This window comes from Columba livia, chromosome 4 (assembly GCF_036013475.1).
Source record: "Columba livia isolate bColLiv1 breed racing homer chromosome 4, bColLiv1.pat.W.v2, whole genome shotgun sequence".
Classification (NCBI taxonomy): domain Eukaryota; kingdom Metazoa; phylum Chordata; class Aves; order Columbiformes; family Columbidae; genus Columba; species Columba livia.
In genome coordinates, this window is record NC_088605.1 from 8,924,404 (window position 1) to 8,939,289 (window position 14,886).

The following is a 14,886-nucleotide window of genomic DNA, read 5'->3' on the forward strand; positions in this document are numbered from 1 at the left end:
ATCTCCTGCTTGCTGAACATGCTGCTTTGGGGCAGCAGTGGTGTACGCAAGCCATTAGTGAGCTAACTGTGCCGGCATGACTTCATTATAAAGTTTCCCACCGCTGGCTGTTCCTCTGATGCTGACACACCTTTGGGGGACAGAAAACCAGTCCCACCATGGCTCCTTCCTCTGGTCTACGTGCCTGTCCTGAAAGGAACAAGGGGAGAATCAGAGCTGAGCTTTGCTGGTTGCAAAAAAGTCTTGCCAGCAGGTAACCACTGTTGATGGGCTCATGCCATCACCCCTGGGCCAGACCTTCCAGCTTTTTCTCAGCAGAACTAAGTTTTCATGAAATGATTATGCAGACATGAGGAGGAAATTTTTACAATGAGGGTGGTAAGAGGAAGGAACAGGTTGCCCAGAGAGGTAGTGGATGCCCCATCCCTGGAGACATTCAAGGCCAGGCTGGATGGGGCTCTGAGCAACCTGATTTGGGTGAAGGTGTCCCTGTTCATGGCAGGGGGGTTGGACTAGATGAATTTTGAAGGTCCCTTCCAACCCAAACTGTTTTGTGAATCTGTGATTACCCTTGTGAGGTTTTTTTCCCTATGTGATGCCTTACCCATGCATGCCCTTCAAACCCCTTGGTCCCTCAGGGCAGGCACTGGTCCGATGGAGATCATTGCTGGAGAAGCTGAATGAGTGAAGTGCAGCAAACCCCAGTCCTGCAGCCTTTGCACATCCAAGGTGTCCAGCTACATTGTGTGGATGTGCAGGGATAGCAAGGTCTGGGTCAGAGGGACAGCACAGACATGTGAAGGCGCCTTCAGCCTAGAGCAGTGATTTTCAACCTGTGAGCTGAAGACTCTTAGAAACCCCAGGGTTGCATCAAATGGCAGTAAAACTAGCCCAAAAAAGGCAAATTGATCTAATGTTTTAGCTGCAGCCACAGGTGGTAAACCACTGGCCTAGGATGGTCCCCTCACTCAAGTTGCTCAAAAAATTGGTGTAGATGAGCAAGTCCTCCCCAGATTCTTTGCACTGCGTGTGTGTAGTTGAGTGCCCTGTCCTGACTGCCATCTCTTGTCACCCCGCAGCAGAGGAGCTCATGGAAATGGATGATTCAGGCTCAGTGTACGCTGGCATTCTCAGTTACGGCACTGGCTTTGTTCTCTTCATCCTGGTGGTGGTCATTGTGATTATCTGCAGGATGAAAATGCCAAACAAAAAAGCCATGAACACCCCTACTGTACAGAAAGTCTCCAAATTTCCACTCAAGAGACAGGTAACAGAAAGTAGATACAAGATTCCTATTCCCCGCTATCGTCACTCCTCCTTTTGTTTTTTTTGGTCCCACTTGAAATTTTCTCTCTAGGTGAGGAGCTCTACCAGAAAATCATTGCCCAAGAGGGACATAAGTTGGCTGTGGTGTAGTTTAACCCCCTTTTACTCATTTGTTTCTGTTCCAGTGGAGCAGTAGCTGGTGGCAGCTGACTCTGGTCTATGAGCAGCTCCCAAGCAGCCACGTTTCTCTTGTCCTCATCCCAGAGGGGCTGGCACTGCAGTTGGGGATGCCACAGAAAGCACATTTTGCAAAGAAACAGTTTAGTCTTGGCTCCCTGGTGAAGCAGGCCTTTGGAGAGCAGGAGGACATTTAATTGTGCTTGGTCCTGCTTTCACAGAGGTCACTGGTGCCTTGAGGTGGGAGAAGTTCCTCGTTCTCCATGCGCTTAGAGATGCTCTGCCATATGTAATTGCAGAAGGGCAGGAGCAGACGGCACTATGTAAAGCCACATAGTGATGGATGCAGATTCCATGGCTTTGGCTGCATGCTCATGTTGGGCATTTATGGTGCCAGAACAGGAAAAGTCATTCAATAGCCTGTAGGTGCTATGGAGATGCACACAGAGCAAATGAACGGATTGTACCTCCTGCCTGCTGAAGGGCATTGGCAGACCTGGTCCTCCTTACCACCAGCTAAAAACCTGACCACAAGTGCCTAGATCTGAAAATTTCTGCAGGAATGGGGCAGAGGTGGAGGATGGAGGGGATTTCCCATTTCAAAGTTACAGAAAGGTATCGGTAGGCAAAGATAGCTCAGACCCCCTCAGTGATCCATCTCAGGCACTGCTTTCCCTAGGAATACAGTTGGCAATAACACTTCATTTGCTCTACCCAAGCAGGTGTCGTTGGAGTCCAACTCTTCAATGAATTCCAACACACCCCTTGTCCGGATCACACGTCTCTCCTCCAGCGATGGGCCCATGTTGGCCAACGTCTCCGAGCTGGAGCTGCCTCCTGATCCCAAGTGGGAACTGGCACGCTCTCGGTGAGTCCAACCCACAGGTTGGGGTCCCTGTGCCTGCTGTTGGTGTTACCAGCTGGTACCTACTAATGTGCCTGCTTGTTCCTCCCTCCAGCTTGACCTTGGGGAAGCCACTGGGCGAGGGGTGTTTTGGCCAAGTGGTGATGGCTGAAGCGATTGGGATTGATAAGGACAAGCCAAACAAGGCCATCACAGTTGCAGTCAAGATGTTAAAAGGTATGGGGAGTCCACAGAGGGCAGAATGGCATATTGTGCTGGGATTTCCTCTCTTTGCCTCTTTTAAGTCTTTTTTACAAACAGATACAATAGAAGAAAGCAAGAACAGCCTTTCTTGCCCTTCACCCTCATAACCTGGAGGTGAGGGCTGTCTCCTTGGAGAGCACGTAAAAGTGAAAATCCCACCAGGAAGAGGGACTGGAAATTATCTAGTTCTCTGCCAAGGGGTAATAGCATCCCTGAGAAGAAGGGGAACCACCTTCCCTTCCAGCCAGCTCAGTGAATCAACCCACTCCTTACTCCTCCCATAACCAGCACTGCCTGTTTTAAAAGCTTATGCAACAACCTGAGGTGGAGTTTGCAGAAACTCAGTTGACAAAATCCTTCTTGAAGAACTCCTGAGAGGTTAAAGGGAGGCCAAAATGGGCGATTCGCAAGGCACCTTGGGATGAGTCTGTTTCCCATCCTTCCCCCACACAGAAACCACAGACAATGCACAGACAAAATCACCCGGAGGAGTTCAGCTGGAACAAACAGGGCAGATGCTCCGACAGTGAGCAGCCCAGGTCTGAGGTTACGTGGGGTCATATATTTTAAAAAGTAATATTTCTTGTCAGAAAAGGATTCTTTTAATTTACATTTCCTTTAATCCATTCTGAAGTTGTTTTTGAAAGTGGGGATGTTTCCCTCTTTCCAAACCAAAGCATTAATTTTGGGAGGTTTTCTCCATCTTTCTACTTTTGTAGGAAAATTACATTCTTTCCTGTAGCCCCTCTTCCAGCTCTGATCTTCCATCATCCTTTACTCTTTGTCCCTCCAGATGGGGAAACAAGCAGAAAAGGAAAATAATCACAGATACTGAAACTGACCTCTTTTCTTTAATTGTTGCCAGGATGAAACAGAAGATTAAAGGTTTTATTGATTTCCATATGAACATTTACCTCAATTTATTTGGGTTTTTGTCTTCTTTTTTTTTGTGTGGTAGTAGGCTTTGGGTTTATTTTGATTCTTCTTCCTGAAGTAGAATGAAAACCAATATTGCCATGTTTTAAGTACTGTTTCCCCATCAAAGCCCCACATGGCTATGCAGCAGTTGTATTAACTACTTCCCAAACCACTTCTTTTCTTCCTGTCATTTTTTGGTTTCCTTTCTTGCTCTCTCCAGATGATGCCACAGACAAGGACCTTTCTGACTTGGTCTCTGAGATGGAAATGATGAAAATGATTGGGAAGCATAAGAACATTATCAACCTCCTCGGTGCCTGCACGCAGGACGGTACGTAGCACAGCAGCCCAGTGCTTACAGGGCTGTGGGAGGCTCTGATTTGACTGTCCCTTCTATGTAGTTGGTCACTGGCTGCCCAAAATGTCCCAGGTGAGGTTTCAGTGGTCAGCCTAGCCCCTGGGCAGCATGTGCTGTTCCTCCACTGGATGCTGATGATGCTCTTGCTTGCAGGACCGCTCTATGTGCTGGTAGAATATGCGTCAAAGGGGAACTTGCGGGAATACCTCAGGGCACGTCGCCCACCTGGCATGGACTATTCCTTTGACACCTGCAAGCTACCTGAGGAGCAGCTGACATTTAAAGACCTGGTTTCCTGTGCCTACCAGGTGGCCCGTGGCATGGAGTACTTGGCATCTCAGAAGGTGAGTTGGGAAACCTCATTTGGTAGAAGCATCAGTCAGGCCCATCTGTTCAAAAGCATGTGATGTTGTCTGTGTGTAGGACAACTCAAGCAAAGTGTTGCAGGCGTTAGAGACCTGATTTATCATGGGTTTTTTTGAGATGGCTTCAGCCCTATGCAGGAGTTCCCGTATGCCATCTGTATGCATGAACCATGCAGCTGTATAACCCTCACTGTCACCCGAAGGCCTGCCAGCATCTCCAAAACACATACAAAGCACAAGCAACCCAGACGCTGGTGCTGTTCCTCACCAGTTCAACCTGCACCACTCACAGAGATAATTGGCTTTCAGAGGTGTGATCCTGAGGCTCAGGCAGCAGTGGTCAGGGTGGGTATCACACCATGTTGTGAGCTTCCACTGTGGGAGATGTTATTTTAGACAATAGCCAGGAGCTGCATGTACCCTTGTGCCCCTCATCTCCCTTCTGAGATTGCTGAAGATGCAGAGCACCCATGAGGAATCTGAGGTCTTGGGTGTACGTAGCTCACGTGTTTCTGGCTGTCACCAGCACGTGTAGGCTCAGAGGGAGTGGAGCTGGCAGCAGATTTGGCTCAATGTGTGACTGTGCCCAAGATGCTCCCAGGGGAGCAGTTTGCTGACACCGAGCTGGCTGCTCCATTTGCTTGCATCATACCCTGGGATTAGTCCTGATTTACCCTGACATCAGCAGGTGGAGAATTAGGCTTTGGGTTTGGGAAGCTGTGTACCAGCCTTCGTGACCTTGTTTTGCAGGCAGGGAGCACTATGGCAAGAGCAAGTTGAGCTTCACAAGTCAGGTGTTTTGGTCCTGTGACTGTAGTTCAGGGTGGATGGTTCATGGTGGCTCTAAACTCCCTTTCTGCACAGTCCAGGCTAATTTAGCTTCTTCCTCACCTAACAACTATGGTGTATTTTGGATGTATTGGGAATGTCTTCATTTCAGGATTATTTTCCTTCAAACATCAACCTGTGTTCCTCTTCCTGGAGGAAGCAGGGCAGAAAGACAGTTTCACGTCCCAGTAGGCACCCACAGAAGAGGAGGGTTGGCTTTCTCATCTGTGCATCCCTTTTGGAGAGAAAAGACGTGTGGCTGTGTCAGCACTGCCGATTAGGTGTTGCTAAGAGGTGGCTCCCACTGAGCATGCATGATGGGGCAGTGACACAGAAGGCAAGGAATTAAAGCAGTGCCCACAGCTTTATGAGCTCGGGAGTCAATGAAACAACAGCTCATAAACCACATGGTGCCGTTGGTTCCGGGCGTGAGCAGCTAACGAGCCCTTATTGATTGACTTGCTCACCTTTCACAGTGCATTCATCGCGACTTGGCAGCCAGGAATGTGTTAGTCACTGAAGACAATGTGATGAAAATTGCCGATTTTGGCCTTGCAAGAGACGTTCACAACATCGACTATTACAAGAAAACCACCAATGTAAGTACAGAGCTGCCAGGCATGTACAGTTCTTCTGGCAGGGAGCTTGGCCATCCCTGCAGTAAGTGGCCCTTGTCCCATGTCTCCTCTCTAGAGGGGCTTAGGAGGAAGAAATCTGCCAGTGGCCTCATGTAGTGAGGGACTGTAGATAGGCTGGTTCCAGGAGTCTACCCACCATCCATTTTATTCCTGATGGATACAGCTGCTGCTGGCAGCTGGTTGTGAGGGCTCAGTTCTGGCCAGGTGGCTTTAGACTGAGAGAAGCCAAGGTTTTTACCAAAGGGGAAAGGAGCCCTTTCCAGTCTGCTCCACTACTGCTCATAAAGGTCCCACAGAGCCAACTTCTGTCCAGCCAGAGCCCTTGACAGAGGAATGTCTCTTTTTGTGTATCTGAAGCTACCTGGCTTTCATGTATTTCTCTTTTTTACAACTGAGCTCCTTGACTGCCAAGGGTGAGAAAATAGTCGCAGACAAGGGCTGGGTCCTGGAGTCATTTATATTTTCTATAGAGATTAATTTACAAAGAAGGGCTGGAGTGAAGACCTGTGTCTTGGTTCAGAGCCCTGCAGCAGATGCTGAGCTCTGAGCAAAAGCCACAACTATGACAGCGTGGAGATGGCAGTGGAAGAGGTTAAGGACATTGCAGAACCTGAGGGCCTTGCAACAGCAAGGGATTTGAATGTCCAGACAGTCTTGCAAAGCCCGCTATGCCCATACTGATCCTTTCCAATATCATATCAGAAATCTTTCTTAAATACCAGGATTTCTTAATCATAAATGAATAAAAATTCTTGGGAATTTAATTCCAAATAAGATTAATTTCCTGATTGAGCTGTGTTGGACAGCTGAGAGCATAATCCTGTTTGTGCATCCTGCCTATGTCCCATCTCTAGTTGTCTCCCCCACTGAGACAGCAGGTCAGAAGAGGACAGAACCCTCCCATAGCCAAATTGTGCCTCAAACACGAAACAGTCCTTTCTGACTCCATCCAGAGGCCAAGCAAAGCCCAAAAGAATTATGATTAATCTAGTCTTTTTCATATTTCTCTATGTGACAGCCCATATTTATGACCCTGATGTAGCATGTTCCCCTGGAAACCTGGGATCAGGCCTCCTTTATCCTCCAGCTGGACTGGGATTTGATTCTTACAGGATCTGGCCCTTGCCTTCACTCCTGGAAGTTTCCCCTCAAGTTCAACCTCCAAGCAGGTTTTGGACCTTGAGTAAAACTGCTTCTTCCAACCAAAGAGACGAAAAGTGTTGTCCCATGCTCTGCTGCAGAGTGAGCTGCATTTTTGAGCAACGGATGCTGTTCCTACGCAAAGATTTAGATGCTCTGATACATTAAATCTGCCTTGGCAGTGAAATACTGTCCTCTACAGAGAGCATTTACTGCAGAGATTGTCAGCAAAGATCCAGGGATCAAATCCTCTAATCTGTTTATATGTGGCCACTACTGTTTTGCCCAGTGACCAGGAAGGCAGATGTGATTGTTAATGAAAATGTTTCAAACTGGATTAGAAGAGAAGATTCAGATGGTGCCTCTGTGGCTGGGGGAATATGCTGATGGGATGTTCCCATTGTCTTCCTAATTACAGGGTCGGCTGCCTGTGAAATGGATGGCTCCAGAAGCCTTGTTTGACCGGGTCTACACTCACCAGAGCGATGTGTAAGCATACCCAAGCTTTTTCAAAAAAAGTAAAATGACAAGGAAATCAACACCTATAGTATCATAAAGACAAACGTACTGCTAAGCACCAGCAGGGCTCGTTTGCTGCTGGGGCACCTAGGGACGCAAAAGCAAATGAATTGATTCCAAGCGGCAGCTTTGCACACGTGGTTTTATTTTGCCGTTATCTAGTTGCTTTCATCTGAGGATCTCTAGTCAGCTGCTGAGAAGTTATTGGAATGCTGGCAGGTATTTCTTGTCTGGTTTATAGATGGGAAGATTAATCCTGAAATTAAAAAAAATCATGCAAAAATAATTTCCCCTCGTCTTCCTCCACACTTTGCCCCAGACGGTTATACTTCAGTTGAGTGCATGGGGTGAGCTTGGAATATTCTGTCTGCTATTAGCAGAGAGTCAATCAGAGAATATTCAACAAATATATTCTCGGATTAATTTTGCTGCTTCATTTATTTGCCTTTATTTTTCCTAATCCTTGTCTTGTCCATTTTGGTGCCTCTGCACGGTAAGCAAACAGCAGAGCCTGCCTGACGTGTAAATCTGTATCACATCTGAACTTTGCAGGGGCTTAAGTAGCTCATTGTACACACTGGCTTTTTATTTCAGTATTTGGTTGATAATGGCATTTTTACAGTAATTCAGCAGCCAGCCTGCCTGCTCCTCAAGGCTCACCACTTGCAATCAGACAAATGAATCTTTCTATTTCTGTATTTTTCACATACTTTGGCTTTTATTGATCTTAAATCATAGTTTCCATGCTTAGGTAATGCTGCAACAGGCATGACAGATAAATCAAAGCTAGAGAACGGGAGAGCAAGCATGCATGAAAGCAAAACAGAGACAGATAATCCCTGTTTTTAAAAGAAAAATGAAGAAGGCAAAAGATACATTTGAAAAAGAGGATTTTTAATCAGAGCACAGCTGCGGGACTGGAGTGTGTAACATTAGTGCTCCGCTGATTTTTGTTGGGGTATTTTTCTCCCAGCTTGGCCAGTGAAATGAGTGTTGTAACAAGCAAGTTTTGGTATCAGCTTGCACAATTAGTGGCCTGTGGTTCCAAGCCTGCAATTCAGTGAAGCTGTGCATGAATAATTTGATTTGTTCCATTCAGTGGAGCTGGTGGAAGACCTAACAAAGAGCTGGGGGTAATAGATGGGCTGTCACCTATCTGATTAAATGCTCATTTCAATTTCAGACTTGGTGCCTGGGATTTCTTTGCTATTGAGTTGGATCAGCAGAGATCTCCAAGTAACTAGTAAAAATGGCCTAGGCAATTAGTCATGCTATTGATGACTTTGTTAGCTATGCATGGCTGCACAGAAATAAAGCTGAGCCGGGGAAAGGAATATGGGGGGGAGCTGGAAAAAAAACTCATTGTATTTTAAAGATTTTTCTTTGGTTTCCAGCTGGTCTTTTGGAGTGCTACTATGGGAGATCTTCACTTTGGGAGGGTCTCCATACCCAGGAATTCCTGTTGAGGAACTCTTCAAACTCCTGAAGGAAGGCCATCGGATGGACAAACCCGCAAACTGCACCCACGACCTGTGAGTGCATGGTGGGGGGTGACCTCCTCTCTCCACTCCCCCTTCCCTCTGTGGCCAAATGTGGCTTCAGGCCGTGGTTCAGCTGGTGGGACATCCCCAGAGTGCAATTGTGGGGCTGGCAGCAGGTAGTTTCACCCACCCTGATGTGTTTTGACTCAGTCCATGACTGCCAGGAGACATAAAGCACCTCCTTCTTTTGGTGAATGGTTGTTGGGGGTGAAGCTCTGGTGTGTCATTTTGAGAATGGTTCCCCCTCCTGCTTCAAGAGCATGGACATGCATGAGGTGACAAGTAACAAGGAGCGTGGCTTCACAAAACCCTCCTCCTCCCCCAAGGCGGCCACGCACCAAGGCCACCATGGCTGAAGTTGCGTTGGCCATAGCTGTTCTCTCAGGGAATTTGGGGGTGGGCGGGCAGAGGCTGGTGGGCACCACTTAACCCCATCATGGATGATGGTCCCCTCTTCCCTCCTGCAGGTACATGATCATGCGGGAGTGCTGGCACGCCGTCCCCTCGCAGCGGCCAACCTTTAAGCAGCTGGTGGAAGACCTGGACAGGGTCCTCACCATGACATCTACCGACGTGAGTGTGGTGGGGCAGTCATGGGGAGGGCTCACTTGGTCCCTGGTTGGTGAAACTTGGCATTGATGGGTCTGTCACCCTGTCAGGAATACCTGGACCTCTCGGTGCCCTTCGAGCAGTACTCGCCGGCCGGGCAGGACACCCACAGCACCTGCTCCTCGGGGGACGACTCGGTCTTTGCACATGATCTGCTGCCCGATGAGCCCTGCCTGCCCAAGCACCCCCCCTGCAACGGCGTCATCCGGACGTGAGGACACCCCTGGGCAGACAGACGGACGGATGGACAGACGGATAGCATGCCCACGGAGGCCTAAGCATGGGACGCCGAGGATGAAACCGTAGTGAAGGATCTTCCAGTGGAACTGTGTGGTGGTGCCTGGAGATTTGTGTTGTTGAGCTGTTCAGGGTAAAAAGAAAAAACAAACTTTTTTTTAGGGTTTTTTTGGGTTTTTATCCCATTTGCTGTATAAAAAGTCAAGAAGCACTGTTTGGCCTGAAGGAACTAATCTCTTTCCAAGATGATCTATCATATATGATTTTTTGGGGGGTTATTTTTCTTTCTTTTTTTTTCTTCTTTTTTTTTTTTTACTAAGCAGAATGTTGAACCTGGGGGCTCTGCCCCCCCAGCCTCCGTGCTTGTATTTTTGAGTGCCAGAGTAGCCATTCTGTGCCTGCAATACGAAGAGAGAAAAAATCTTCCTTTTTTTAAAAAAAACACACGAACAAGTGTAAAGAATGTAGAAATTCTTTGCTTATGCAATCTGTACATGAACCTTTTTGGTGGAGCTGAAAAGCCACGTTGCCTGCAGGGATTCATATATTTATAAAAAAAAATCTATATTTTTGTTGTCGTCGTTTTTATAGCTTCATGATCGTATTACCCAGCTACATAGAAGGAAAAGGAAGAAGAAAAACGAAAAAAAAGGAAAATGTAAATCATCATGGAGAAAGGAAAAATAATAATAATAATACAAACAGACAGTCAAGTCATCTGAAATGGCAGCGCTTTGGCCGGGCTCGGCAGCTGCCATGGGCTGCAAGCGATGGGGCCAAGCGGATGCAGGAGCAGACCCTGGGGACCAGCAGAGCATCATCTGAGAGCAGTGTGGGACCGGGCTCCTGGATGCCCACACAGTGTCTCAAGCCTCATCCCCACCCTTGGGAACAACCATTTTGGGGAAGAAAATCTCTCTCTTTGGGGTTTGCATAGTTTTGCTTGCCAAGGGTGAGCAGGAGGGGAGCGGCTCCTCTGCCCGCCCCTTCGCACCAGTGATTTGGCTCCATCTACGTGCAGTGACTCGGAGAAAGAAGTTACGGGTACCTGTAGGCAAGAGCCTTTAACTTATATCAAAAAGGTTTATTCCAGAGAATCTGTGTATATATCTATAAATATATCCTGTATATATATAAATAAATATATTAAAAAAAAGAATGTATAATACTAATGCAACGTAAAGCAGTACTGAGAGTCTCAAAATACGAGCATTGCAATCTAGGATATACTGATCTGGGCAAAAGGAAAGATTTTGTTTGTTTTATATCTTCACAGTTTTGTTTTAAAAATTGTACTTTAACATGTATATTTGTAAAGTTATTTATAGACATTAACATATCTGTTCATTGGTTTAAATAGCGTAGAGTTACTGTAAACTTCAAATTTCACCAAGCTTAAGGGTGTTTTTTTTTAACTTATTAAAAATGGAGAAAAAATATATTAATCAAGTTTTTCTTTTGTGTTTATGGGAAATATTGAAAGAATGTATAGGTGTACAGTCCTTTAACAAATTACATTTAATGTTATAAATATATATATGTATTCATTTAAAAAGTATTAGTTTATCCTGGATTGCAGTGAGCAGAGGTAAGTTTATTTTTCCATACATCACCAGTGGTTAAAACCAAACAAATAGCAGCCAAGAGATGATTTTTACATATTTCAGAAAAACAGGGCCACGAATTCTTCCATCAGTTTAACCACTGTGCATTAAGGGGGTGTGGATGTTTATTTTTCTATTTTCAAATGAAGGTATTCTTTGTGGTCGACTTAATAACCAGTGTGCAGCAAAGTGAAATGTTGACTTTGGATGATGCGGGCTAATTTTTTTTTCCCCTTTGCCAGTACCGTTGTATTTTGGGCTTCAGAAATGCCTTGTGAGCAAAATAGCCAGAAAAGCGACACTGTTTGCAGGAGAAGTGCAACGACTGCTTATTTCTTTTGCATCTGATTCATTGGAAAATGCCAGTGATGCCTGATTTTCTGTTGTTAAAATGCTGTGCTGTTTTGTTCCTCTGTGTCCTATAGCTGTGTAAAAGCACAGGAGTGAACTAGGGAATATTAGCGTGGATCAAGCTGACAAAAGGGCAGATTTGGGCTGGGGTTTTTTTGTGGGATTTTTTTTGGGTCTTATTGTCCAGAAGACTTTTATCTACTACCACGAAGAGGCAAGTTGCATCCTGAATTCTTTCTTTCCATTTTTCTCTGGTGCGTATTACATATCAGTGTTTCAGAATAACAGGATGACAGCATCTCATTTTAAGATATTTTTTTTCTCTCCTTAGAGCCACGAAATCCTTATCCTAAAATAAATAATTTATAGTTTTGAGGTTATTTCAATGGAAGTTTGAGGACGTAGATTTCTATAGATTTTTGTTTTGTTTCGTTGGAATAAAAAAGAATTTGTTGGTATTTTCTTACAAATGTCTGCTAATGGTGTACATTCCAAGTACTCGAAGCGTTGAGTTTTCCTGTACTGAAAAAAGAAAATGTACAAAACTGTGCATGATTTCAAATGTTACTAGATATTATAAATATATATATATAATTTATTGAGTTTTTACAAGATGTATCTGTTGTAGACTTGTTGACTTTAACATTTCTTATTCAATGCTTATATAGTTTTATAGCCTGGACTATTATCTTTAAAAGCTTACAAAAATTAAAAATTCCCATTTTGTTACATTTTATACTGTTGATGTTACAATCCACAGGTTTGCATAGCGTGATTTTTTTCAATGAGCAACTCTGTTTAGTTTATTTTAATACTGTATTTCTGTGCCTGACAGCTGCAGCTGTCGAAGGTGTGAGGTGAACACTAAATAAAACTATTCTGCTTTTGTTAACATGGCAAACTTATTTTGACCAAAAAAAAGGATAATAAAAATAAACAAGTTGTTAAATTTTGGGGTTTATTCGCAGTTGTGAGGGTCCTTTGCAAAACCAAGTCTTCTAGGCCCTGGGATTTGTAGTACCAGGAGGGTTGGGTTATTTTCTTTTACTGTGCTGCTTTACGAGTCCTCGCCAGCACAGGTTTTATATTCACAATAAATTTATAACCATTTTTGATCAAGGGCAGTATTATTTCTTTGTTAGTGGGCACATTTATATCCACACAAGCAATTGTGTGCGCGCAGGTATAGAGGTATTTAAGCCCCGCTCTCATACAGGATTAATTATACCGCTCATTAAACTTCTTGTTATGGGCTTCTTTCAGTGTGATGGTGGTCACAACATTGTGTTCTACAGTGAGGCTGGTGAAACACTGGCCCAGGTTGCCCAGAGAGGTGGTGGATGCCCCATCCCTGGAGAGATCCCAGGCCAGGCTGGACGGGACTCTGAGCAACCTGATCTGGGCAAAGATGTCCCTGCTCATTGCAGGAGGTTGGACTAGATGAGCTTTGAATGTCCCTTCCAAACCAAACTGTTCTATGATTCAGCCCTGCAGATGCTGGTAGAGGTGAAGGGTCCACAAGAGGATCCCACCTCTAGGGAAGGGAAAATGTGGATGCGTCCAGAGCAGGCACCCAGTGCTTGGTGGGATGGGCATGGGGGACCTCATCCTGCCCAGCTCCCAAAGAGCAAGGGGAGCCCAAGTTTGGCTTTGGTTTTGCAGGGATTGAGTAAGGGAGCTCAGTAAATCCTTACTTTGCTGGTGGCAACCAATGCAGGGGAACGTTCAGTCTTGGGAAATGTGTCAATCCTACCAGCATTTCTATCTAATATTGACTGATTCCTACAAGTGGTCCTGCTGAACTACAGTGCCAGACACCACAATTTTGGTGTGTACATTAATCTACCTGTATTTAGCCTGCCTACAGCAGCAGGCATTTGTAGCTGGGCATGGGAGCACATGCAGGTTACATCTGCGGCGCAGGGACTGGCACCAGCACTGTTACATCCTAGTAGAATTTAAAATAATAATAAATTACATGGGGTTTAGGTCATTTCCTTGTCATTGTAAGAAAAAAAAAAAAGAAAATTTAGCACTACTAAGATGCACTACATTGTGGGAGAAGAAGTCTTGCTACCTGGAATGGGTTGTTTCCATTCTTTAAGTTCACACTTCGATGGCCAGCCCCGTGTCCTGCCCCAGCTGAGTGGGCCAGGGGATGATCCCCAGCCACCCAGGGCTGCAGCTGAGCACAGCTCAACAGACTTTTTGCTGGCTCACCTGCAAATGGCTTCATCATAGCAGGGTGCTGAGGATGTTGTGCACCATTTACCACCACGACTTGAAAAACGAGAGAGGGATGGATCGTTCTGCAGTGAGCTGCCGTGTGTAACACACCCGTGCTTTATAGAAGCCCCAAAATAGTCTTCTAAGCACAGAAGTCAAAGTCTCAAAGAGGCAAGTCTCTGTCCCAGCACAGTGGCTGACCCACGCAGGGAGGTGGTGTGATGTTTGCTTTCCCTCTTGAGTTTCATGAAGTCATTCTTCCTCTGCTGGCCTTCACCCACAGCGGTGTTTGCTTGTGGCTTATGGAGGACTGAGGAGTAATATTTTACTTTAATCGCACTACAATGCAGCCCGTTCTGAGCTGAGGATGAATATTTGGCCGCAGCGTGTGATGTGCGTCGAGCAAGATGCAAAACAGTCTCAAGGAACATTTGCAAGGCTCCTCAGCTGGGCTGCGTCACTGAGCGAATGTCCCACCACAATTCACCCTCCCCTTTGGAGGCCGTAGCCTTCCACACAAACCATGTGCCCTTTCCACATGAAAGAGGTATTTTTCAAAGCAAAACAAATGTTTTTTCCCTCTGTGGGTGACTGCATAAACAGGGCCTTGCACTGGCCCCCATGACCTGTTTCATAGCAACATTCAAACAATTTACTAAAATAGTGATTTTTTTTCTTTTTTTTTTTTTTAATGTGTTCCCATTGGTCATGGCTCCATGGTGAGACAGGGAGGATTTGGCAAAAGGAAGAGAAGTCTGGAGCCCTGCAAATGTTAGTAAGACATGGCAAGTGGAACTAAAATAGCAGTTTCCTGGTGACCAGTGACATTTAAAATTCCTGAAGGAGGTGTCTCCTGCTGATGGGTTCCTGCGAGCCAGTTCATCCCTGCAAAAAAGGAATACAGAGACATGGGTTTTGTGCACCTGGAAAAGGAATATAAAAAGTGAATGATGGTCAACACTGCAGAGCTACTAGCAATGGGAGGACATGAGAGAATGGAC

The 14,886-nt window shown here is 45.6% G+C and overlaps 1 protein-coding gene and 1 long non-coding RNA gene across 10 annotated transcripts in view; one reads left to right on the plus strand and one right to left on the minus strand.

The window, feature by feature from the left end:
- FGFR3 (fibroblast growth factor receptor 3) overlaps positions 1-12,608 on the plus strand; it is a 57,799-nt gene extending 45,191 nt beyond the window's left edge. For 2 of the 6 annotated variants that reach the window (XM_065060357.1, XM_065060360.1), the window contains exons 9-18: positions 1,080-1,273; positions 2,166-2,311; positions 2,403-2,524; positions 3,690-3,800; positions 3,981-4,171; positions 5,497-5,619; positions 7,217-7,287; positions 8,712-8,849; positions 9,326-9,431; positions 9,518-12,608. In XM_065060357.1, coding sequence (XP_064916429.1) covers positions 1,080-1,273; positions 2,166-2,311; positions 2,403-2,524; positions 3,690-3,800; positions 3,981-4,171; positions 5,497-5,619; positions 7,217-7,287; positions 8,712-8,849; positions 9,326-9,431; positions 9,518-9,682 — 1,367 coding nt within the window. In that variant the 3' untranslated portion in view covers positions 9,683-12,608. Of the gene's footprint in view, positions 1-1,079; positions 1,274-2,162; positions 2,312-2,402; positions 2,525-3,689; positions 3,801-3,980; positions 4,172-5,496; positions 5,620-7,216; positions 7,288-8,711; positions 8,850-9,325; positions 9,432-9,517 lie in introns of all 6 variants that reach the window. The other 4 variants (XM_065060358.1, XM_065060361.1, XM_065060359.1 and 1 more) reach the window with 2 other exon arrangements.
- The window catches only part of LOC110359467 (uncharacterized), a 59,308-nt gene continuing 55,229 nt past the window's right edge, over positions 10,808-14,886 (minus strand). For all 4 annotated transcript variants that reach the window (XR_002414653.2, XR_010472077.1, XR_010472078.1 and 1 more), the window contains one exon: positions 10,808-14,770. This is a non-coding gene — a long non-coding RNA (uncharacterized LOC110359467). The remainder of the gene's footprint in view (positions 14,771-14,886) is intronic.